At 49.1% G+C, this 24824-nt stretch overlaps 2 protein-coding genes across 3 annotated transcripts in view; one reads left to right on the forward strand and one right to left on the reverse strand.

Annotated features, from left to right (window-relative positions):
• Positions 1-6989: 6989 nt before the first annotated feature.
• GMFG (glia maturation factor gamma) lies at positions 6990-11820 on the reverse strand. Of its 2 annotated transcripts, none has more exons than XM_080908842.1 (7): positions 11738-11820; positions 11241-11337; positions 11072-11121; positions 9774-9823; positions 7960-8042; positions 7552-7625; positions 6990-7181 (listed from the first exon to the last, which is right to left on the reverse strand). In XM_080908842.1, the coding sequence occupies exons 1-7, from the start codon at positions 11738-11740 to the stop codon at positions 7110-7112; spliced, it is 429 nt and encodes a 142-aa protein (XP_080764968.1). In that variant the 5' UTR covers positions 11741-11820; the 3' UTR covers positions 6990-7109. The 2 variants fall into 2 exon arrangements, with proteins under 2 accessions (XP_080764968.1, XP_080764969.1); XM_080908843.1 differs by having other exon boundaries at positions 11724-11755.
• A 5032-nt stretch (positions 11821-16852) lies between these two features.
• SAMD4B (sterile alpha motif domain containing 4B) overlaps positions 16853-24824 on the forward strand; it is a 37665-nt gene continuing 29693 nt past the window's right edge. The window contains exon 1 of the mRNA XM_080908840.1: positions 16853-16988. The gene's annotated coding sequence lies outside the window, so the exon portion shown is untranslated. The remainder of the gene's footprint in view (positions 16989-24824) is intronic.

Raw genomic sequence — 24824 nt, forward strand, 5'->3', positions numbered from 1 at the left:
GGTCAGTCTTGTGCCCAAGGAACAGGTACACATGTATCTTGCACATACAGGCCTACACATACAGAACCTGGTCCTCTGAGACTAAAGTAGGAAAGGACTCCCAAGATTGACACACACCTTCAAAGTTGGCATATCTGCACACACACACGCGTGCACACACACACACACACACACACACACGCTATCCGTTACACACTCAGATGTACAGATGCAGAAAAACCCATGTGCCCCTTACTAGACAACCAGACACCTACATCTAGTTAGCCCTTGCACACTTGTCAACACACAGTGGCTTACACACATAAGACTCACCTGCACAGTGAAAGATACAGAGGTGCACACTCTTACACACCTAAACACACTCGTGCAACTTCACATATGCCCACTGTATAGTCACAGAGCAGATAAAGCACCAACAAACACATGCATGCACAGCTGGTACACACCTTACACAGGTACACAGACACCCCCCCCAGCAGGACCACACAGTGGCAAAGCGGAGAGCCATGAACAAGCACACGGGCACTTAGTAAGCACTCTAAGAGGCTCATAAATCACAGATACATTCAGGCCACAGTCCCATGAGGAACCAGCTCACTTGTAAATGCACACAAAATAGCAAAGCCCAGAACACAGTCAACAGACCGGCTAGATTCACACTCAGTCACTGATACCCAGCCCTCATGGCCCTGGCACTCCTGCCCCACCTACTTCCCAGGCCAAATACATTCTAACACCCTTTCCAGTCCCTGTTATAACCTTCCCCAAAAAGAATCGGGCCCAAGCCAGGGCCAAAGGTCATAGTTCAGCAGGTGGGACTCCATCAGGAAGGGATTGAGGTCCAAAGCCGGGTTCCAACAAGATTCTGCCACCAGAGTTTCCCCAGCCTTACCATCAAGATATAGGCAACTGGGGCGCTATCTGCAGATACCCGGCAGGTGGGGGAGTTAGGGTGGGGTGGGGTGGGAAGGGCCAGGTCTTCAACCCCACTCTCTACTCTCCACCCCTCAGTCCCAACCCCAGGGCCCATCTGTCCATCCCTCGGCCTCTCATTCCTCCATCTGTCCACCTCCCGGCCTCCCATCCCCCCTCCCCAACCAGCCACGGAGAAGCGGAGAAAGACATGGCCGTCTCCCCCAAGGATCACTGAGGACCCCCTCCTCCAGTTGACATGGACCGAGGGAGCAGCCAAGTCCCCTCCCCCCCACATCCATTAGGAGGCCTGGCCCCACTATGAGCTGAGCCTCAGCCCCCACCCCAGCAGGGTACCTGACACAGACACACACACACACAGACACACACACACCCTGGGAGATATCTAACCCGCGCGCGAACACACACACACACACACGGACACACACACGGACACAGATACATACACACACACACCCGAGCGAACACACCCGGCTCCGCAGCCCTTCGGATGGACGTTCAACCCAGTCGGACACAGACCCCCAACGCAGCCAGCCGCACGCGCGCACAGGCCCGCTGGGGGCCCCCGCACACCTGGGCGCGCAGCCCCCGCACACACCTGCACACAGCCCCTCGGACGGGCGCGCCACAGCCCCCCAGATCCGGCGCCCCGGAGTGTGTGGGACACACGCGCGCACACACGCACACATGCACACACGCACACGCACGGCCGACCGCGGCCCCGCACACGCCCGGATGGCCACACCGGCGGGGCGCCCGGCACACACAGGGCCGCGGGCCGGCGCACGCCTGGCCCCGCCGCAGCGCCGCGGACACACGGGCACGCTCGTCCCCGCGCCCCCGCCCGCCGCTTCCAAAGAGCCCCCGGGGCCGCCGCGGGCCAAGCTCACCCAGCCCGGGGGAGGGGGCCCGGGGCCCGGCCCCACCGCCGCCGCCGCCTCGCGCCGCGCCATGGTGGGGGGAGGGCCGGGGGAGGGGGCGCGGTGCCGCGGGGCCGCCTCCCGCCCGCCTCCCTCCTCCCGCCCGCCCTCCCGCGCGCCGCCGCGCTCCGCCCTCCGCGTCGCCGCCGCAAGGGGGGAGGGGGCGCGGGCCGGAGGTGGGGCGGCCACACGCACTCTCAGGTCGCCGCAGACCCCCTCTCCACTGCAGAGCGCCCGGGTCCAGCCCCCGCCCCGGCCCCACCTCTGTCACCCAGACCACGCCCCAGCGGCTACTTGGACCCCCCCCTACACACACACACACACTCACACACACACACACACACACACCCCTGCTCTCTACATCACATCCTTCAAAGTGCGGGTCTTTGAAGCCCCAGACCACGTTGGAGAGCCACCTGGAAGCAGAAACTATTCTACTCACTTTGGTGACCTCAGACAGGGGTGGAGGCACACCCAGTCAGGAACCCTAGACCATAGACCTCGAATCCCAGAGGCAGCCCCCAGATCATTTCACAGTATCCCAAGGGATCCAGACACCAACCTGCCTCCCAGCCATCCTAAATCAGACCGGAGGCTCAGATAGCCCACAGACCACACCCAGGAATCCAGGGAGGACTCAGACTATATGTCAGCGTCCATAAAGAGCCGGCCATAGCTTGATTCACTGGGGAACCCCGGGGAGCCACGCGATGTTTCCATAGGCCATCCAGAGTAAAAACCCCAACAATGTCTTTCCTCCATCAGGGACTTAAACCATTCCCTGCCCACTGTATGTCATGGCTGATGTCTAAGGGACCCCAAACATCTCTCTTGCCTATGGGAAAGGAAACCCTTAAGCTCTCCTCATTTTCCCATACCTCAGGTCTTCATCTAACTCTCTTGGGAACCTTGGATCTTTCACTCTGTTTCTTTCAGAGTGCCCCTTGGTCACCCCCTCATTTGCTGTAGGTTTTTTCCCACCCCCTAATCCCCAGGGTCCCAGCAATGAGTCCTGCTGCCTTCAGCCCCCTGCGACCTCTTCCTCACTCTTTCTCCTGTGGATCCTGAATACCTTGCTTACTCCTTGTTTGGACCCTCAGTACCCAACTCCTACCCACCCCCCAGCTGACCTCCAGCACTTTTTGCAAAAAAAAAAAAAAAAAAAAAAAAAAGTTCTCCCTCTTTCTGACACACAGGACCCCCAACTCAGCAAGGCCTCCGGGGTATTTAATAGTCAAATGCAGAGATCTGGTTGGGTTTTGGCCCCTTCACTGCCAAACCTAGGGCTAGGAACCTGTTTCAGCTTCCCTGCCTTCTCTTGGACTTTTGTGACCAGGGTGTAAAGGCACCTGCTGCCGTGAACCTTGAACTTCACGTTATCGTTGTTCGTGTAGATCTCGATAGATATGATGTCCTTCTGCAGGGCCATGAGCAGAAGTCCCTGATTTCCTCAGTTTTCCAAGGCAAGGCACCGGGCACTCGGCTCTGGTGTCTGAACCTGCACCCCAAAAAACTCATAGTGGCAAGAGCCGAAAGAAATGGGGAAACGCTCAATATCTATCTTATTTCGAACCCCAGATCCCTAGTGTCTCAAACACTTCCCATTTAGGGACCCCCCAATGTGGAGATCTTCACCCAAACCCTATAAATCCTTTCTACCCATACCTTCAGAGCAGCTCACAGATGCAGATGACAATGGTCCAATTCAAACAAGAGGAGCACCAAGGGATGCTCCCAGACTCCCCTCTCCAGATTCCGCCGGCCCCATGCTCTCCAGAAACCATTCCCACCTCACCTTTCAGCTAGAGCAAGGGTTACAGGGTGGAGGAGACAGAAGGAGAAAAAAAAAAATGGGGAGATATCTCAGTCTGTGAAGAGCTTGCAGTGGAATGGTGGCTCGCTCCAATAACCCAGACTCTGTGGAGACGGAGACAAGTGGACCCCTTGAGCTTTTTGGCCATCCCCGTAGCCTAATCTGCCAGCCCTAGGGGATCCGGCACCCCCTCTGACCTCCACACACACCAGATACGTGAATAGTGCACAGACATACAGATAGGCAGACACTCACACAGATAAAATAATTTTCAAAAGAAAGAAAAGCCAGGTCATGGTGGCTCATGCTTTTAATCCCAGCACTCAGGAGGCAGAGGCAGGCAGATCTCTGAGTTCGAGGACAGCCCGGTCTACAGTGGGACTTCCAGGACAGTTGGGGCTACACAGAGAAACCCTGACTCAAAGGGGATGGGGGCTGGAGAGATGGCTCAGTGGTTAAGAGCACTGGCTGCTCTTCCAGAGGACCCTGGTTCAATTCCCAGGACCCACTTGTGAGTAGTGGTTCACAACTATACCTCTAGTTACAGGGAACCTGACACCCTCACCCAGACATGTGTACAGGTAAAACACCAAAGCACATACAATAAAAATAAATAATTTTAAAACAACAATAAGTAAAGAAAAATGAGGTGAACCACTCCTGAGAAGCAACACCTAAAGTTGACCGTTGACCTCTGCCATACACACACACACACACACACACACACGCACACAAACATACACTCATGGCACACATAAAGGAATAGAAGAACCACAGAAACATGCAAACAAGATAGATGTAGCTAGTTGCAGTTAGTTCTTGGGCATTCAAGTAAGAAGGAGCTCCCCTGACTGTCCTTATTTTACAGATGAGAAACAATGAGACAGAGAGGGATAGTTACTTGCCTAGGGTCACACAGGAAATAAATGGCAGCGTAGCATATGAACAAAGTGGACGCACACATGAGCACACACAGCGTACAAGGGAGGAGGAGTCATCCCTGGACTGGAGATGTGCAAAGAGGGGAAGTAATAGGGACCCATAATGGGTAAGAGCATTTAAAAGTACGTGGTGCAGACGTTTAATCAGAGCTCTAATTCCTGCACCGGATCTTCCAACCCGGAAGTCATGACCTAGCCCATAATTCTTCACCTAGGCCCTACCCTCACCTCTGCTCCCTTAAGCCCTGCCCTAAAGCATAAATCTAGGTCTCTAGGGCGGGCTGGCCCCGTATTTGCTGGGTAAACCAACCTGGCCTTGAACTCAGAGATATGTGCCTGACTCTGCCTCTCCCAGTGTTGGGAGTAAAGGCACGTGCCACACGCCCACCCTGAGACTCAGGATTCTTTTTTTGTTTTCTTGACATAGGGTTTCTCTGTAGCTTTGGCTTTCCTGGAATTCACTCCACAATTCACAGATATCCATCTGCCAGTGCTTTCCTGGTCCTGAGATTACAGGTGTGAACCATCTCTGCACCCCTCCCCTTCCAGACTTAATTATAATATTCATTCTAAGTTCCACCCATAAACTCAAGCCCCACCCACTACTGCCTAAGCCATGCTCTGCATTTTTGCCTTCCTGCCCAAAGAAAGACTATACACACACACACACATACACACACAAATACAGTTTAATAAAAATACATCAATAATTAAAAAAAAATAAGTTAAACAGCAGGGTGCTGGTATTTCTTAGAAGACTGAACAAACCCATCGAACCTTCCCCCTCTCTGGTTAGTCCTTGCTTTCCAAATTTGCTCTTGATTGGACAAGTCATCTACATGGTCTTTTGGGATTGGATTATTTACAGTTCTACCCTAAAAGCCAGTTCAACTCAGGATAGGGAGGAGGGAGGAGGGAAAGGAGGCAGTGGCTGTTGAGGCTCTTGCCTACAAAACCTTGGTGTGGTCCTTGGACACGGGATAGTCTATGACTTTGGCTTCTGTGCCTCAGTTTCTTTGTCTTCAAATTGAGGTTAACCATGGCTACTTCTCCATTAATTAAGGAATTAATTAAGCTAATGCTTGTATGGTGCCTCCAAATACTTGGCTCAGGGGAAGCGCTCAGTGGGGGAGTTAGCTGTGTGAGGTTGTGGCTGTGTGATCTTAGACAAGTTCCACTGCCTCTCTGATCTTGACCAGGCTGGGGGTTCTTTGACCTCTTCATTAGATGCCTCCTTTTATCCCCAGACCTCTCTTTCCCACCCCCAGTCATTGGGGATGGAGGCTGTGATCAGAAGGGGGGGGTGTGAAGCCTCTAGCAGAGAGACAAGCTTGATCCAAATGTCCCAGAACATGGAAGACTAGGGGAATTTCTCCATAACCCAATTTGGAGATATTCTATGCAGAACTTCTCGACAAAGTCTTTGTCTTGACTGAGGACAAGGGAACATGGATTGAAGGGGGATGACGGGGTGAAGAACCTGAAGACTGAGGGAGAGAGGAAGGGTTAGAATCCCCTTTTAGGCCCATCGAAGAGCACCAGGGTTGGAGGAGACACTGCCCCGGCCCAAGGTCACTGTGTCATTGTTACCATGGCAACGGCCACCTCTCACCGGGGAACCTGGAAAGAGTTGGAGGGAGGGAGTTCCAGGGGCCTCGGGTGTGAGGATTCAGGAAACCATGGGAGACACTGGGAGAAGCAAAAGAAGCGTGATTCATCTCTGTGACGACGGCTTATCCCAACCCTGTATGCCTTGGGTGCTCAATACATGTCCTTCAAAGAGAGACAGAGATCTGAGGAAAAAATGCAATGCCCTGAGGAGCCAGAAAAAAGAAAGAGGAGAGACTATAGGAAAGCTTGACTCTTCAGGACCGCTGGGGCTCACTCAGAGTTCTGAATCCTCCTCTCCCACAGTCCTGGGCCTTCAAACTTAGCAAACCCTTAAACTACCCATCCCCCAGCATTCTCCTGAGTGCCTGAAGCAATTACATTTTGATTCTTTGGCTTTTTTTTTTTTTTTTTTTTTTTTTTTTTTTTTTTTTTTACGGTTGAGAAAAGTAGCGTTTAGCCAAAGATGCCTTCTATCTAGCCCCAGAGGAGGAAAGAGCTGGAGAAAAAGGACTCCGAGCTCTCCTCTCAAGGGTCTTGGGTCTTTATCCCCTTAGGAGTGACCCCTCACAGATTCAAACATTCCTTCAAATTCCTTAAGGGGACCCAAGTTACCCGTTTCCCCTCCCATCTCAGGAAATGACATAGTCCCCTCCCTTGGTTTCAGAGAAACAGGTGTCTATCTGTTCTCCTGGGACCAGCTTGGTTTCGCTAGAAACGTCCGCCCCCTGCCGGCCAGGAGTTGGAACTGCAGGGACTGTCAACCAGCAAAGAGGCGCAGATTCTGCAGGTACTGGTGTTCCTGAAATTTTAATCTTTATTTAGCTCTTGGATGTTTATATCCTATCGGCCCGAGTCTTCGGAAGTAAGGATTCCACATCCCTGGCTCAAAGGTCAACGAAAGAAAGCTAACTTTTCCTTAAGCCAGGTCTCGGTGAGGTCGTCTGTGGTGCGGATTTCAAACACCTGGATAAAGAGCAATCTGGCATTATGATCCAAAGAGGGTTCCTCACCCCGTAGGACTCAGGAGTCCGGAATCCAGCCATCCATCTTCGAACCCAGGACTCCGCGCCTCAGCCACCTACTAGAAACCCAGGGGTCATCTTCCTACTTTGTTTTTTTCAAGAAGCCTTCCCGCTTCAAATCCAGAAATCCCACCTCTACATCCCTCCTTTCTCAGACCCTGGAGTCCAGGCCCATCCTTGTCCCCTCTGCCTGAGGATCCGGGCTCAGCCTTTCTCTCTGGGGTCTATAATTCAGCTCCAGCTCCCCAGCCCCGGAGCCCCTGGGGGGGGTCCAGCCCCTGCTGGGAGGGTGGGATGGGGACCCTCAGGACCTTTGTAAGCTCCGCGATCTGCACCAGCCGGTTTTTACTTCCCGCGTACATCATCTGTTGTTCAGGCTTGCAGCCTGTGTGAGAAAGGGAAATGGATGTGGTTGGGAACACAACATAACGGGCAAAGCTCTAGTAGTGTCCGGTAGGCACAGAAGTTCAAGGAGCCTTGAAACTCGCCTGTCCTCAAGAGTTTCTACATTTGTTGGGAGCTTCAAGTTATAGTAAGGGTCTCTGGGAGAAGATTTAGACGTCTACCAGGGATTTCCAGGTAACATGAACAGTGTTTCGTGAGCTCTTGATGAATCTAAATGCCTACCTTCACTTCAGAGCTTCCACGTACAACGCATGCGCGCGCGCACACCCACACAAACACACACACACTGCTCCTCAGAATCTAAGGCTCCTCACCCACGGGGCTGGAGAAGATGAAACACAAAGGGTAGGACACCCTGCCATCATCATGCACGTACTTGTAGCTGTAGACCACAAACCTGTGGAAGAGAAGGAATTCACACTCAAGAAGCTGCGCGATCGATCGATGCTCTCTGAGTTCGCATCCTTGAATCTGGCTGGGGCTAGACTCCCCTATCCTAATACCGAGACCTGGGAACTGGTGCCTGACCCAGGAGCTGGAACTGCGTGTGAACCAGGGTGCTAAGTGCCACCGTCTGATCGATTGGATTCCATAGAAAAGACAAACTGTAAAATAAAACTTTAAACAAAAATCTGCCTTGAACCCCTACCCCCGGGGGGCGAGGATTCCCTGGCTCTTTGCTGTAGTCAAAGGTCCCTGAACTGGGGAATGAGGTCCAAAACCAGAGAGACCCCCAAAAGAAACGAGTCAAGATGAAAGATGAGGACAGACCAGTTTCAGTCAGGCAGAGTGGCATAGGCCTCTGATACCAGTACTCAGAAAGAACAGGAGGGTGGAAATCCGATGACATGGAGCTGTAATCCCAGCGCTTGGGAGACAGAGGTAAAGCCATTGGGAATCTAGGGCTGTCCTTGGCTGCATACTGAATTCAGAGCCAACCTGGTAGACAGGAGACTGTGTCTCAAAGAAACAAGAGGAGCTGGAGCTCTATGATTGAGTGCTTTTTTGTTCTTGTGTAGGGCTGAGATCAGTTTCCCAGAACCCAATGTTGGATGGCTCACATATACACATGCACATACTTGGACACAAACACATATGCATAAATAATAAATTAAATCCTCTTTAAAGGGGGGGGGTGGTGCTGGGTGCTGGAGAGATGGCTCAGTGGTTAGAGCGCTGACTGCTCTTACAGAGGTCCTGAGTTCAAATCCCAGCAACCACATGGTGGCTCACAACCATCTGTAATGAGATCTGATGCCCTCTTCTGGTGTGTCTGAAGACAGCTACAGTGTACACATATATAATAAATAAATAAGAATCTTTAAAAAAGGGGGGGGGTGCTGGAAGAGATGCTTCCGCAGTTTGGAACAATTGTTGCTCTTACAGAGGAACAGGTTCAGTTCCCCGCACCCGCAAAGTTGCTCACGATGCTCTATAACACCTGTTCCAGGGGATCCAAAGCCCCCTTCTGACCTCTAAGGGCACAGAGTGTACAGACATACATACATTTTTTTTTAAAAAAATCTTTTTTGAGACAGGGGGCTCACTATCTAGCCCTGGCTGCCCTGGAACTGGTTTTGTAGACCAGGCTGGCCCCGAAATCACAGAGATCCACCTGCCTCTGCCTCCCCAGCGCTGGGAATAAAGGTGTGTGCAACCTCCACCTGTCCTTAATTTTTAAAAATGGCCTCCTGATTTATTTACCCCTTAACAAATTGTTAGTATAAGGGCTGGAAAGATGGCTCAGATTTTAGAAGCACTGGCTGCTTTGGCAGAGGACCTCAGTTCCATTCCCTAGACCCACATGGTAGCTTTAATGCTCCATGGATAAGCGATACTATGATGTCCTGTGACACCTGCTGGCACCAGGCAAGTACGTGGTACACAGTCATAACTGCAGGCAAAATACCTCACGTACGTAAAACAAATAGACAGACCTTTAACATGCTAGTGGAACATTCTGCTATAAAATAATACTATATCAACAGAAGTTTCTAGACTGCGGCATCTTGGCTTCACACTCAGAGATCCTGAGCCCATAAACAGAATGAGAACCCAACAGTCCCCCAGTTTATAGGTCTACCACCCCTACCCATAATCCCCCACTCTACCCCTTCCCCCCATATACCTGGGCTGTCTCTCCGGCAACTCCAATTTAAGTTCCTCTGGGGAAACGTTCTGAGGCAGATAGAGACAGACAGACAGACAGATAGACAAATGGGTGTCATTCATTCAATGATCACTTAAAATGAACAGAGACATTGATCTAAGAAGCACATGTAGATTCACTGAGATTTCTCAGAATCCTACGGGAAGGTCTTGTTATGCCCACTTAACAGCTACAGAAACCGAGGCCTAGTAGTGTCAAGGGACTTGCCCCACATTGCACAAGACAGTAGAAGCCAGAGTTTGGATTTGAGTCTGCGTCCCCATGGTAACCACTCTAGTATACTTCCTTTTTGGGGACCTGAGGGAGCCTCGCTCTTCCTGGTCAATACTCTTCCCCTGCCAAACAGCCTTAGCTCCAGAAGGAAGGCAGGCAGGCTGCTGCAGAGGGCCAGGCCACAGTGGGGGGGTTATCCAGTTATATAGCACTGCTAGAGACTTTGGGGTACCTCATCTAAAATGAAAACTTTTTTTAAAGCCCTAGGGCCTTGCTCTACAGGCAAGAGCTCTGTACAGCTATCTTCCCAAGCTTTTCTTTTTATTTATTTAACTCCCATGCTAGCTGGTTTCTGCCAACTTGACACAAGCTATAGTCATCCAAGGGGAGGGAACCTCCACTGAGAAACTGCCTCCATTAGATCAGACTTAGGCAAGCCTGGAGGGCACTTTCTTTAGTGAGCTAGGCCCACTCCTGACTGGTGGTGCTGGGTACTGTAAGAAAGCAGGTTAACTTTGCCGTGAGAAACCAGTGAGCAGCATCCTTTCATGGCCTCTTCATCGGCTCCTGCCTCCAGGTGCCTGCCAGGTTTGAGTTCCTACCCTCAGTGGACTGTGATTCAGGCTATGTAGGCCAAACAAGCCCTTTTCTTCCCGGCTTGCTTTTGGTCACGGTGTTTCATCATAATAGTGACCCTGAGGCTTGGAACTCACTGCGTAGACCAGGCTGGCCGTAAACACACAGAGAGATCTGCCTGCTTTTGCCTCTTGAGTTCGGGCATTAAAAGCTCACCACACCCAGCCTTTACTTGGCTTTTTGACACAGGGTCTCTTGTTGTCCAGGCTAGCCTCCAACTAACACTGTAGCCAAGAATGACCTTGAATTCTGGTCCCTCTCTCTCCACCCCCAGAGCACCAGCATAACATGCATGTGTCACTATGGTCTGTTTATGAGGTACCTGGATGCAACCCTGGGAGCACCCTACCAACTCTGTGGCCAGACGTCTCTCTGTATGTAGGAGATGCAGCATCCCAGACCCTCACCTGGAATTCGTCCTCCAGCACCACCATCTGCCGGTCCTTGTCCACTTTCACTAGGAAGGGATAGAACACAGATTACAAGCCTCTCCCCATCCCAAGGGACACCAGCCCAGCCTTCCCTGCCTTGTCCCCCAACCCCCGTGCCACCCTTCACAGGGCAGAGGTCACTGACTTATGATGGCGGCATTGTTGGTCTCCTTTCGGAACCGAAATTTCCTCAGTGTTTCCTTTAGCTCCGGGTCCACTTCGCACACCACCAGGGAGTCGGACTGCCAACGGGACAGGGAGGAGCTCAGCTGCCTTTGCTTCTAACCTGGCCCATTTCCTGACTTGGTGTCTCCACAAGTCAATGAAGAAGCTGAAGCTAGCCCATATGAGAGGTCTTTGGGCCTCAGTGTGTGTGTGTGTGGGGGGGGGTGTAGTTACCAAGACCCATGGTTCAGCTCTGAGGTATACACAGAGGTCAGGTTCCACCTTCCTGGAGGATTCTTGATTTACTCCAGAAGACCCAAGGATCTGCTAGCCTGGGGCCAAACCACTACCTCTACAACCCGGTTTTGCCAAAGCTGAGTTCCTCCCCTAGCTGACCTCTGTGCAGGTACCCCCTTTGCTCCAGGTCACCCTAAACCTCAGCCCCCTCACCCTTCCGTGTTACCCGGGCTCTCTGACCATGTTTTTCTGTCCTCAGGCTTCCTCAGTTCCTCTGTCTTCTGGGGGTGGGGGCCCGGGCTAAGAGGGACAGGCTGTGAAAGGGGGAAGCTTTCATCTAACACCACATCCTGTTTATGCCTGGCCTAGGACAACTGTCACAAAGGGCTCCTCCCCTTCCTTCCTTCCCTGCATCTGTCAGAACCTGCGAGGCTTCAGTCACTAAGATAAGGGTTCGAATATTGCCTCCCTGTGGCCCTAGTTAAGCCACATCTCTGGTTTGGGGTTGCTGGGAAGAGAAACTAGCTTTGACTATCTCCCGGTTAGAACGAGATGCCTGATAAAGACTAAATAAACCTGCGGTTGTGGAGCACACAACACATGTTTATTTTTTTTATTTTCTGGGTTTTTCTCTGTGTAAATTCCCTCTTGTAGACCAGGCTGGCCTTGAACTCAAAGATCAGCCTGTCTCTGCCTCCCAAGTGCTGGGATTAAAGTTTGCCACCCACCTACTGCTAAATTCAACTATTTTATCAACTCCATTCTCCCAGGTCCCACCGCCTCTAGAGCAGTGACAGGCTACATAGAGAAACCCTGTTTCAAAAAACTAACACAGGCTATGAGGGAAACGCTGGCATGTTTTGGGGCGATGTTTCTGTGCACTGTGTGAAGATGTGGCTTCTGATATTCCTTCCTGCCTAAGGCACCTTCTGATAGGTTAAAATAAAACACCTATGGCCTATAGCAAAAGACGGAATAGCAAGGTGGGACTTCAAGACAGAGAGAGGAACTCTGGGAAAGAATCTGGGGTGGGTGACATGAAGGAAGTGGGCTGTATGAAACCAAGAAGTGACCAGCCACGTGGCAGAACTTAGGTTAGAATAAACAGAAAAATTGAGTTACAAGCTAGGTGGGAACAAGCCTATCTTAAGGCCAAAAGCTATTAAATTAATATAAAGGTTTTCGTGTTATTTAGGAGCAAAGGCAAGCATAGAAAAGGCCAAACAGTTTCAACATATTATACATATATATACATACACACACACACGCGCGCGCACACACACACACACTCATATACATTGCAAACCCAAAGACCAAAATAGGGCCTGTGGGATGGCTCAGAAGGTAAAGACACTTGCTACCAAGCCTGAGAAAATTGAATTCATTCCTAGGACCCATGTTGGGAAGGAGAGAACTGATTCCCACAAATCGCCCAATGACCTCCATACATGTGATTTGGCATGTTCATGCACACGCAGACATAAACAAGCTCCAACCAAATGAAAACTGTGAAAGGAAACAGTCAATGCTAGCAGGGCCAGTGTTGCAAGCCTGAAATTCCAACACTGGGGAGGCAGTATTGTAGGTCATCCTGAGCTACACAGTTCAGATTTTTGTCAAAGACTACAAAACCACTCCTTTGATTTTAGAATTTGGCAGGTAAAGACAGGAGATCAAGAACTAAAGGCAACCTTGGCTACAGAGCAAATTTGAGGCCAACCTGAACCACAGTGAAGCCAGCCTGGGCATACACAAGATCCTGTCTCAAAACAAAACAAAATAAACAAACAAAAAACCCCCCAAAAAAACATCAAATGACAGGGGTTGGTTCCAAAAATGACTCACCATTGAAGACCAGTTAAGAACACTGGTAGCTGAGAAATGGCGGCACACACCTTTCACCCCAACACCCTGGAGGCAGACAGGCAGATCTTTGAGTTTGAGGTCAGCTTGGTCTATACAGTGAGTTCCAGGACAGCCCTGGCTATTGAGACAAACCCTTCTCGAAACAAAACAAAAGAAACCTCAAAAAACCAAAAAGCAAACAAACATAAACTCTAGAAAATCTGATAAAGTAAACAAATGGGCACCAAGGGTTGCTTGTAGCTCAGTGAGAGCACACATTTGCACGCACAGAGCCTGGCCTTTTGATCTTGTGTGTCCCACACAGATACACAAGTGCTCATACTGTTCCCCCCTTCCCTTGAAATAATTCCTGGGCAATGTGACCTACTTACATGCATAAATTAAAAAAAAAAGATCAATTCATAAACCCAACTGTCCTATAAAGAAGAGATAAGAGCAAAGTAACTTATAAGAAACACATGTATTTTAGCGAAGAAACATTGGCAAGCAAAAGAAAATATTTGTAAGTTCTTGCTCCACTTGGCTTTCTGTGCTGGCTCTGGTCCACCCCACCTGCCAGGCCACCTCTTCAGCTCTTCTCTCAGTCTTCCTTTAAGCTGTCCCTGTCCCCATGGATCTTCCCGAGTCTCCATGCACTGTTGGTCCTTCTGTTTTAAAATTAAAGAACCCCCCCTCCAGCTTCTGTGGTGGTACAAATCTCTAGTCTTAACACTCAGGAATCTGCGGCGGGAGTCTTGGCCAGCCACAAATATCTATTAAGACATTGTCTCCAGAGACCAAAAATAAAGGGGAGAGGGCTGGAGAGACGGCTCAGTGGTTAAGAGCACTGACTGCTCTTCCAGGTCCTGAGTTCAATTCCCAGCAACTACATGGTGGCTCACAGCCATCAGTATTGAGATCTGAAGCCCTCTTCTGATGCTCTTCTGGTGTGTCTGAAATCAGCTACAGTGTACTCATATAAATAAAATAAATAGATCTCCAAGAAAGGAAGGAAGGAGAGAGATCAATGGTTAAGAACATTAGCTGCTCTACCAGAATGTGCATTCCGTTCCCAGAACACACACCGTCTCTAAGAATTGTAACCGTTCTAGGAGATATGATGTCCTCTTCTGGCTTCCATGGGTACCAGGCACAAAGATGATGCACCCAAAAACATACAGGCAAAATACCCATACACATACAATAAAACCTAACCTGTAAAGATTGACTGTAACGTGGCAAGCTCTGTAGCTTGGTTGGTAGAGCGCTTGTTTAGTATGCACGTCCTGGTTCAATCCCCTGCGCCATATAAACTGTAAATAATAGCACTCCCTAGCCCTCAAGAGGTGCAGGCCAGGTCTACAGTTCAAGGTCATTCTTAGCTATCCGGAGAGTTTGGAGGCCAATCTGGGATACAAGACCTGTCTCAAAAAACCCAAAACAACAACAACAACAAAGAACTGGGTTTGGTGGTGCGTGGCCCAGACACCCAGGATGCAGAAGCAGATGGAGCTCTGTGAATTTGAGGCCAGCCTGGCTTATGTAGCCGAGTTCCGTGACAACCAGAGTTATACAGTGAGAGCCTGTCTCAAAACAAACAGGGCTCAGCGGTTTTCTCAGCAGATTCGGGTGTCTGGTGACAAGCCTGACTAACCTGAGTTCGAACCCACATGATAAGACAGAACTGATTCCTACCAGTTAGCTCTCTGATCTCCACTCGTATGCCATGGGAACACCTGTGGTTTATCTCCTTTCAAACTTCTCCAAAGCAATCATCTATACTTGCTGTTTCTCAATTTTTTTTTTCTTAAACTCCATGCTTAACTTAAACAATGCTAGCTTAAAAGTGTGTGTGTGTGTGTGTGTGTGTGTGTGTGTGTTGCCCTGGCTGTCCTGGAACTCCATCTGTAAAGCAGACTAGACTTGAACTCGGAGAGCCACCTGCCTCTGCCTCTCTGTCTCTGCATAGACCAGGCTAGCTTCCAGCTTACAGAAATGCCCTTCTGGGATGGGATGCACCGCTAAGCCCAGTTCCGTCTACTCTTTCTTGTGGCATCCTCATAGTCTTGGCTTTGTGCTCATTTCTTTTCTCAATTCATGTGCCCTTATTTCTCGGAGTTCAGTCTGATCCTTGTCTCCATTCATCCTCTCATGCCCTCTCCTGGGATCGGTCACCAACTCCCATAGCTTCAATTACCATCTCTAATGATCCTTAAATCCTGGTCTCCAGACTCAATTTGTCCCAAAGTGGGGCAATGTTCTTGACCTCAGTGTTGGGTATCCTACACTGAGCTTCTCCTCTGGGACCCAAATCTCCCAGAGGGCTTTGTCCTGGACTTTTCTCTTCTGCTCCATGGCCAGCCAGTGGCAAAAGGCTAGTTCAATGGGCCACCTGGGCGTCCCTCCCACTTTGCACCTCCTCTCTCCCCAAAGTTCCTCCCAGATACAACCCCGCCCCAACTCCCAGGGTAGCTCCCTGGGCTCTCCCTTCTGTGTTCCATTCCTTCTCATCCCATTTCCCTATGGAAGCCAGAGGCGTCCCTTCCAAACTCCCAGGTCCCCAAGACCTTTCTGGCCTTGAATCCCTGCCCCGTCCCTCTCTAGTCGCTTGTGCCTTCAGCACAAGTGCAGACTCCCTCCAGTGGCCAAACATCTGACCGCAGCTCATTTCCTACCACTCCCTGTCGTAAATTCGACACTCCACCCTGTGTTTCTTGGAGTTCTCGGAACAAGCCACGTCGCTGTCACCCTTCTGGAGCGCCGGCCCCTTTCCAATCAGTTCACCCCGACTCAGGACAGTTTGTGGATGGACTAAGATTACGACAAAAGTGATGGGAGCCATCTCCATTTATTGACAGCCTCTTATGTGTGGGGTCTTATCTCTTTCCACCCTTCAAGGGGTCGACCTCGCTCATCTTGAGGTGTCACTGGAGGCGCGGCCGGTCGACACCTGGAGCCGGGATGCAGCATTGTCATCCCAAAGGGCGATGGTACGACAGGATACAGACCCTGGGCGGGGCGTGACCGAGGGGCGGGAGGAGGGGTCCTTGAACGCCAGAATGAGGAATTGTGACTTGGTTCGCCGCCACTGACTTTGACCAGCGCGAGACTGCCCCCTGCAGGCCCGTAGGTCCAATCGCGGGCTCCGCCGGCCCCGTTGTCCGGGGCAACGCGGCGCGCGCCCCTCCTCTTCCCGGCCCTCAGCTCTCCGCTCGGGGCCTGGCCGTCTGTCCGTCACCTTCTCGTCAGACCAATCGTAGTGAGGAGGGGGCGGGCCTCTCAGGCCTCGTTCCAGCCCTGTCGCTCCCCTCCAGGCCAGGACCCCGCCTTTCTCGCTGCACATCTCCCACCCTTAGGGCTGCCCTCGCCGCCAGTTGGCTGAGCTCACCGTCTGTCAATCGGGTGTGAGCTAATGCTGGCGCACAGTGGCCCTCCGGGGCGGGGCTAGGGGCGGTGACGCACGGCGCGGTGACGCAGCGCGACGGCGGCGGCGGCGGCGGCGGCGGTGGTCGGTGCGGGAGGAGGGAGGGGAGCTCTCGGGCCAGAGAGGGGGCGACGGCGGCGGCGACGGCGGCGGCAGTGGAGCTGGTGGCGGCGGCTGCCTGAGGAGGCGCGGGTGGCGGCGGCGGCGGCAGAGGCCGAAGTGGTGAGTCTCGGGCAAGGCCGGGCCGGCGGGCGCGGGGCGGCGGCGGTCGAGGCGCGCGGCGCTCCCCTCAGGGCGACCCAGGCCGCGCGGCCGGCCCCGCCCCCTCAGGGACCCCGCGCCGCGGGCTGCGGCGGGCGGCGGACTCGGGCCTCAGGAGGCCGGAGGATCTCGGAAGACCCCTTAGGGTCCCGCACTCAGCCCGCTTCTCCCCACCCGGGCCCCTTCCTCAGTTTCCCTCCCAAACCGTCACGCCCTGGGGATAGCCGAGGGGCTGGGCCTGGGGACCTCTGTCCTGACCGGGCACGCATCTGCCTGGTCCTCCCGCACGACTCCTGCGGCCTCCCCGGAGACCACCCTCAGCTTTCAACTGCCTCCTCTGGGGACGTTCTCCATAGATCCCCGCCCTTTGGTCCTTGGTTCTTTCCCCACATCTTCCTCCTGGATCGCAACACATCCCTTGGTGGCTACTCGTCATGTGTCCCCACGGCACATATATTTCAGGCATCTCCCCCAGGAACCTCCCTGAAGCCCCTAAACCGCCCCCATACACTCCCTCTGCATTTAACCCCCCCATCTGCATCTCATATTAAAGCCATCTTCAGACTTACTCAAATACCCCAAGAATTTACCCTCCTACCTTTCCCCATTCCAGAAAATCTTCAGAGTTTTTTCACTTTTATCCCCAAATTCTTCAGGATATCCCTGGTGAACACTACATCATTCTTGAAGAGCTTGTATACCCCAGAACAGTCTTCTTCAGATATGCATGAACTGCTCTTAAATACCAAAACTCACCTGGAGGATCCTCTTCTCTCTTTGCTTCCATCTCCTAGATGCACCCCGTCCTCTTCTCGTACTCCTTGGACCCTTCTATAGATTTCCAAAATCTGTCCCAGAGACCTCATGTTCCACAAATATTCCCCACCCTGGAATGCTCTAGAGGTGATTCCATGTACCCCAACCCTTTTCTCCTGAGCCCCTGCATCTACTAATCCCCAAAGTCTCCAGAGTTCCTCTCATATTCCCAAAACCTCTTCCAAATCCCTTCTTCTGAATCCCAAATCCTTTGCAGTAACACAGTCCACATGTTTTAAAAGTAGTGTACGAACTCCAAAAAGTTTCCTCGTAGCCTCTGTTCTTCTAGAACTCTTCTTGGATAACCTGAAAATTAAAAATTCCCCTTCTAGCCTTGATAAACTTTCTGAAGCTCTTCCTTACAATCCTAAAATACCCCTCTAAGCTACAGGTTTCAGGACCCCCTTGCATCAAAGAACTTAGAAGCCCTTAAATGGCCTTTAAAATTCCTCTTAGAGATCCTGATATTCCTAGAACCTTTTGAATTGTTTCTCAGACTTTAGCTATCTCTTCCTCAGAATCCCCCCCCCCCCCAATTCTCTAGAGCCATCTTTAGAAAGCCTTACACACCTTCCTAATCTTCCTTTGGTATAGTTGAATACCTAGAATTCTTTGTGAAAAACCTACTTGAATACTTTCAGGTCTTCATGAGGATGGAGCCCACTCCCTCCCCCTGCCCTGTATGTGTGTTTTTTGTTTGTTTGTTTTAACTTGGTTTCTCATAAAGCCCCCTAACCCCTGCCCTACCCTATATTTAAAAATCCCTCTGTTGGGATCTTTCAGAGAAGACCACTTCCTAAGACATTCTTTAGAGATTTTTCTCCCAAGGCCTATGTCAGTAATCTTTAGCACTTTGTGGGAACCCTCCCTCAATTTTCTCCTCTGACATTCCGTCTTATTTCAGGACTCTGTCAGGTGGATCCCAGTTAGGATGAATCTTTTCTTACTTTCTCTTATCTCTCCATTCTTACTCCTTTGAACTTATGGACCCTTCTGTATTCTCAGCCTACACCCCACTATTTTTGCAGGAACCTCAGCATCCTTCAGACTCTCCCTTCCCAAACTTCCTCTACTTCTGGAAATCCCAGTGCTTGGAGACTCTTCTCTCAATAGAACAACTGACTGGTCTACCTATCTTCCTTCCTTCCTTCCTTCCTTCCTTCCTTCTTTCCTTCCTTCCTTCCTTTCATCTACTTTTAGACCTGACCCTCATAGGTCTCTCCTTTCAGAAATGGAAAGATCCTAACACTCACTTAGAAACTTTTTGAGGACTTAGTTTGCTTTCTTCTCTTTCATTTTTGAAGACCCAGTACTGAAGAACTCCCTTTCCCTCTGTCAGTGGCTCTCAAAGTATGGTCGCTTAGACCTGCAGCAGCATTGGTTGGAAAATGCCAGTTCTTGGGTCTTACTCAGACTTAGTGAATTAGAAAACCTGGAAGCAGAGCCCCCCCAATCAGAATTTTTAACAAATACTCCTGGTGATTCTGATGTATGCTCTCAAGTTTTGAGAGTACCACTGCTTCTAAGAGGATCTCTCTCTCTCTATAAAAAGTCTCCCTGAAAGAGCCCTAAAAATGTGCCTCTAAGCCCTGCTGCAGACCCCCATTTTCCCAAGAATCTACTGTGTGAAGTACTCATCCTCCAGAAAGACTTCTTACCCACTTTGGAAGGATCTTGGCTTCTCCACAAGGTTACCCACTCTCTGAGTAATTACTTCAGATTCTGCCTTTGAATGGTTCCCTTTCAGCTCTTCCTCAGCACTTTCTCCTTCTGCCCCTCTAGTTCACGACAGAGCCTTTGCTGCTTTTACTTTAAATTGCTGCCTCCATGAGCACACATGTCCCTTTCATCTCCTCATCTCTCTCTTCATATAGCCATCTTCAGGTCCCATTCTGTATCTCAACTGCCAAGGGCCCTCAATGTACTTCACAGAGCACCATTCACTTTCCTGCTTATAGTTTTATATGCACTTTCCCTCTTACCCTCACCAGGCAGGAAGTGAGAAGCACAGGATGCATCTGAATGTGCCAGGCGTTCCCCAGGAATGAGTGGGCACTATTGGAGAATGGATAGCTCCAGATCCCATTCCCCATTCATGTCTGGCACTGAGTCTGAACTATCATATATTCTGTTCTGGTGTCCTACTTCACCTCATCGGGTTAGCTTCTCAGTCTGTTTCAGATCTCAATAGTACTCTTAGCTTTTTCCAAGAGAATCCATTTCTCTGTAGAGCCAAGAAGAGGAAATAGAGACCTCAAGATAAATACTGATTTTAAGGAGTCAGTAGAGAGCTTGGGCAGGTGCACCAAAAAGGGCATGAGGTATAGATTATATGCTGTGGGGAATGAGCTATTTGAGAAGACTTCATGGAATAGGTGGTATTTTAGGTGAGGTAAAGTTCCGTAGGAATCGGGACCACAATGAGGGACTCCTAGACAGATGACATAGTTTAAATACTGTATGGTTTTGTTTTGTTTTCTAAACTATGTTCTTTTTTTAAAATTAATTAATTAATGTATTATATATGAGAACACTGTAGCTATCTTCAGACACACCAGAAGAGGGCATCAGATCTTGTTACAGATGGTTGTGAGCCACCATGTGGTTGGTGGGAATTGAACTCGGGACCTCTGCAAGAGCAGTCAGTGCTCTTAACCACTGAGCCATCTCTCCAGCCCAACACTGTATGTTTTTGTTTTATGGTGCTGAGAATTGAACTCAGGGCCGGGGGCATGAAAGAAGTGGTTAATGACAGCTGCACTCGAAGCCTCAAGACAACTTCTTCATCTCTCACCCATAGTATCTTCCGTAAATGGGTAGAGTTAAAGGAAGGAAGCACTTTTTCATTTGCATGATATTTCACAGCTGTACTGGAGTGACCCACAGCTGTAACAGGGATTGCTGTTTACTAGGTGCTGTTTAAATGCTTTTTCTGTGTAATCTCATATTCACAGGAACCTGAGGTAGATAAACTACTACTATCTTCGTTTTACATATGATGAGGTGGAGGATAGGTGGGCTAATAGAAGGTCTGTGGGCCCAGCCTGTTCCAAAATGATAGTGCCTTGGGTTAGATAGTTGGATTTTTCTGTTCAGATAGGGGTTGGGTGCTACCCTTCATTTCTACAGCTGAAAAAAATGAAGGTGGTAATGATATCTTACTTCTTGGACTAAGTTAATGCATGTAAAGTACTTAAAACAATGTCTTGCACACACTGAGTGCTGTGAGCAGAAAGTAGTTAATGTTAGCCCAGGCCCTAAAAGGTAGTAGAATCTTGGCACAAAGTAGTTTTTAAAAGGGGGATTTTTTTAACTACTTTGTGCTGTTTTTAGTGGTAAAGTAGGGATAGGAGGGAGGTGTGCAGGGGAGTTTGGTGAGGGTTAATTGGATCATGTTACTGAAAATTCCAAAATGCTTATAGCTGCATCCAAAGGTTCAGATAATAGTCCCGACCTTCACATTTCTCCATTGAGTTAGTAGCTTCTTTTTTAACAGGTTTCTGCTTGGGCTGACAGATACTGTCCTCAACAACTCCAGCTTTAAACTCTACCTCTTTAGTAGCCACAGTGGAAAGAAACAAACACTGTAAGAGTCCTGATTTGAAACAATTTCTCTCCCGAGTAGGGTTGTGGAAGATCCTTGGATCTATTTGGGGTTCTGTACTCTACAACTGGGCCTCTTATTTGCTGAAGCAAATAGGATTGTGATTCTATCCCATGAACTGTATGAGTACTAATGGATCCTTTTCTCTGTCCCCATCCCCAGTAATTCCCTGCTTTAATGGCCAGGATGACCCTACTGACTTTGTTTCAAGATCTCACTAGGGCAGGCAGGAAGGTGAGTGGCCTGGCTTGTTGGCCTTAGAACATAGAACACAGTAGTCCTATGATTTAGTCCTTTTGAATTTCTAGGGCCCAGAACTTTGGAGAGGTTTTATTTTTTTAGTGGTCGAAAGTGGGTCATAACAGCAGTTTATGAACCATGCATGATTTTGTTTGTTTTGTTTTGTTTTGTTTTCAAGACAGTCTCGCTTGTGTAGCCCTGGCTGTCCTGGAATTTACTGTGTAGACCAGGCTGGCCTTGAACTCACAGAAATCCACCTGGCTCTGCCTCCCGAGTGCTGGGACTAGAGGTGTGCACTAGCACTACCCAGCAAACTAGAACTATGCAAGTCTTAAATGTCCCTACCTACAAGTGTTCATTGGGGGAGCTATTTTGGGAATTGGAGATATAGTTAAGGATAAAATAGTGAAAGGCCTGAACTCATGAAATTTACATTCAGATGGAGAAGAAATACTGCATTTAAAAAAATGTAAACCCTAGTGAGGTGGTTGATCATGTGAAGGCAATTGCTGTGTAAGCCTCAAGACCAAGTTTGATTCCCAGGACCCAAGTAAAGGTGAAAGGAGAGTGCTGATACCACAAGTCATCTTCTGACCTCCACATGCGTGCTGTGATGTGTATTTACACACATAAAATAATAACATTTAAAAAAGAAGTGTGAGTGATATATGGTATGAAGGAAATGGACGGGTGTAAAAGGTGGTTGCAAGGTGGTTGCTGTAGACAAGAGTAGCCAAAAATGGCCTTGCTGAAGAGGTGACAGCTGAGCCTGATAAGCAGGAAAGATGAGTGACACCGGTTGTGGGAAGACCAGGAAGTGAGACACTAAACCTAGCATTGCTGCATGCAGGGGAAGGACTGCTGCATAGTGGGGAAATGGGTCATAGCTGTTTTCTTTCCAGGTACTATGGTATAGGTATGCAGTGTCGTATAACCATAGCCTTCCCTTCCTTCATGCCTCTTACAGTCTAGGCAGTGTGAGAGTCAGAAGAGCCCTTGAAGAAAACACCACCTGTAAAGATATCAGATCCTCCTTTTGAGGAAAGATGGGGATAGGTCTGAACCAAAGTCTGATGAAGAGAATTGGGAACATTTATTTGTGCTTATGAACATATCTGGACATACAAATGTGTTTTGGGGTTTTTTGTTTTGTTTGTTATATACACTGAAGTTGTCTTCAGACACACCAGAAGAGGGCATCAGATCTTATTACAGATGGTTATGAGGCACCATATGGTTGCTGGGATTTGAACGCAGGACCTCTGGGAAAGCAGTCAGTGCTCTTAACCACTGAGCCATCTCTCCAGCCCCATACAAATGTTAATAATGCACATATGTGAAAGTCAGAGGACAATTTATGGGAATATGTTCTTTCCACTATGGGTTTCAAGGATTAAACTCAGGTTGTTGGGCTTGGTAGCATGCATTTAACCTGTTGAGTCATTTTCCTGGCACAGATAAGGACATATCTAGCTGCCACTAAGAAAGAAAAAAAAACAAAAACAAACAAACAAACAAAAAAAAAAAAACTAGGGGCTGGAAAGATGGCTCAGCAGTTACAATCACTGGCTGTTCTTCAAGAGGACCTGGGTTTAGTTCTCAGTACCCACATGACAGATCACTGTCATCTCTAATTCTGATCCCAGAGAATCTGACACCGTCCTCTGGCCTTTGCAGGTATTAGACACATGTGGTACACATACATAGAGGCTAAACACAATGAAAATAAGCTAAATTCTTAAAAAGAAAACTAGAATCAGGTAGACAGCTCTTCTGTTACAGTCATATCTGCTGTGCCCTTGTATTCTTGATAAACTAGCTTTTTCTATTTAGAAATATATCTGTCTATTTTAGGTATATGAGTTCTCTATATGAGTACACCTGCATGCTAGAAGAAGGCATCAGATCACTTTATAGAAGATTGTGAGCCACCATATGGTTGCTCTGAATTGAACTCAGGACCTCTAGAAGAGCAGTCAGTGCTTTTAACCACTGAGCCATCTCTCCAACCCTCTTTTTTTTTCTCTTTAAAATAAAACACACACACACACACACACACACACACACACACACACACACACACACAAACAAAAAACAGGTGGATGTAGTTGTTCATGCCTGAAATTCCAGGGCTCGGGAAGCAGAGGAAGGAAGTTCATCATATTGAGTTAAAGGACAATATTAGCCTACATAAGTTCCAGGCCTGCCAGAGCCACATAGTAGGACCTAATCCAAACTACCTCTTCCCACCCCCTGAAAAAAATGTGATTGTGGGGCATATGCCTGTCATCCCAGCACTCAGAAGGCATGAAGATCTCCAGTTCCAAGCTAACTCAACTACATAGCTCTCCAGGGGAAAAAACTGCATTTTCAGGAGAGGAAAGACAGATGACAAGAGAGTCTGAGATATCCACAAAGGTGACATTTTATAGGAGGACAGGGGAGCAGGGAACATTCTATAAGAGGCAAAAAAAGTCAAGAGATTTTGGTATAGGAAGAGAGATGCAACTTCCTTTATATTCCAGGGTTTCCTAGAGTTCCCATGTTGCACTTATTTTCCAGTGGTCCTGTTTGGTTTTTCTCCTCTTTGTTTCCCCAGGACAGTTCATTAACCAAAAAAAGGTTCTTTTTAGTGAGGCAATGCTATTCTTTTTTATGTGTGCATATTTGAGAAGTTTCTGAAAACAATAGTTCGTACAAAAAGACTGGATTTTTTTGCTTTTGACAGGCGCCTGTCAAAACTAGCCTATTACTTTGTTTATAAAGTGTGTGTTCCTCAAAGGCCCAAGTCAGAAACTATAAAAGAACTAGAAATGGATGGGGAGACTGATAGTACCCAGAGATCTGGTGTTAAAAGATATTCCATAAGCCTAATTCCTGGGCATTAATGGGGACTTAGAGTAAGCTTCAGCCTCTTTATTAAGAGCAAGAGGTCTGAAAGCATAGTACCTGGGCCTTACATATCCTACACAACCGTGAGTGGTGACTTCTTGTCTAACTCATTTTTTCCATCTGTAAAAGGAGACTAATCATGTCTTATAAATATATGTGACCTTTATGTGTTATGTATGTGTGTGTTGATAGGGACTAAATCCCAGACTTTCACATTTTACAGGCAAGTACATTGTCATTGAGTT

The sequence above is a fragment of the Micromys minutus genome, assembly GCF_963924665.1.
Source record: "Micromys minutus genome assembly, chromosome: 32".
Lineage (NCBI taxonomy): Eukaryota > Metazoa > Chordata > Mammalia > Rodentia > Muridae > Micromys > Micromys minutus.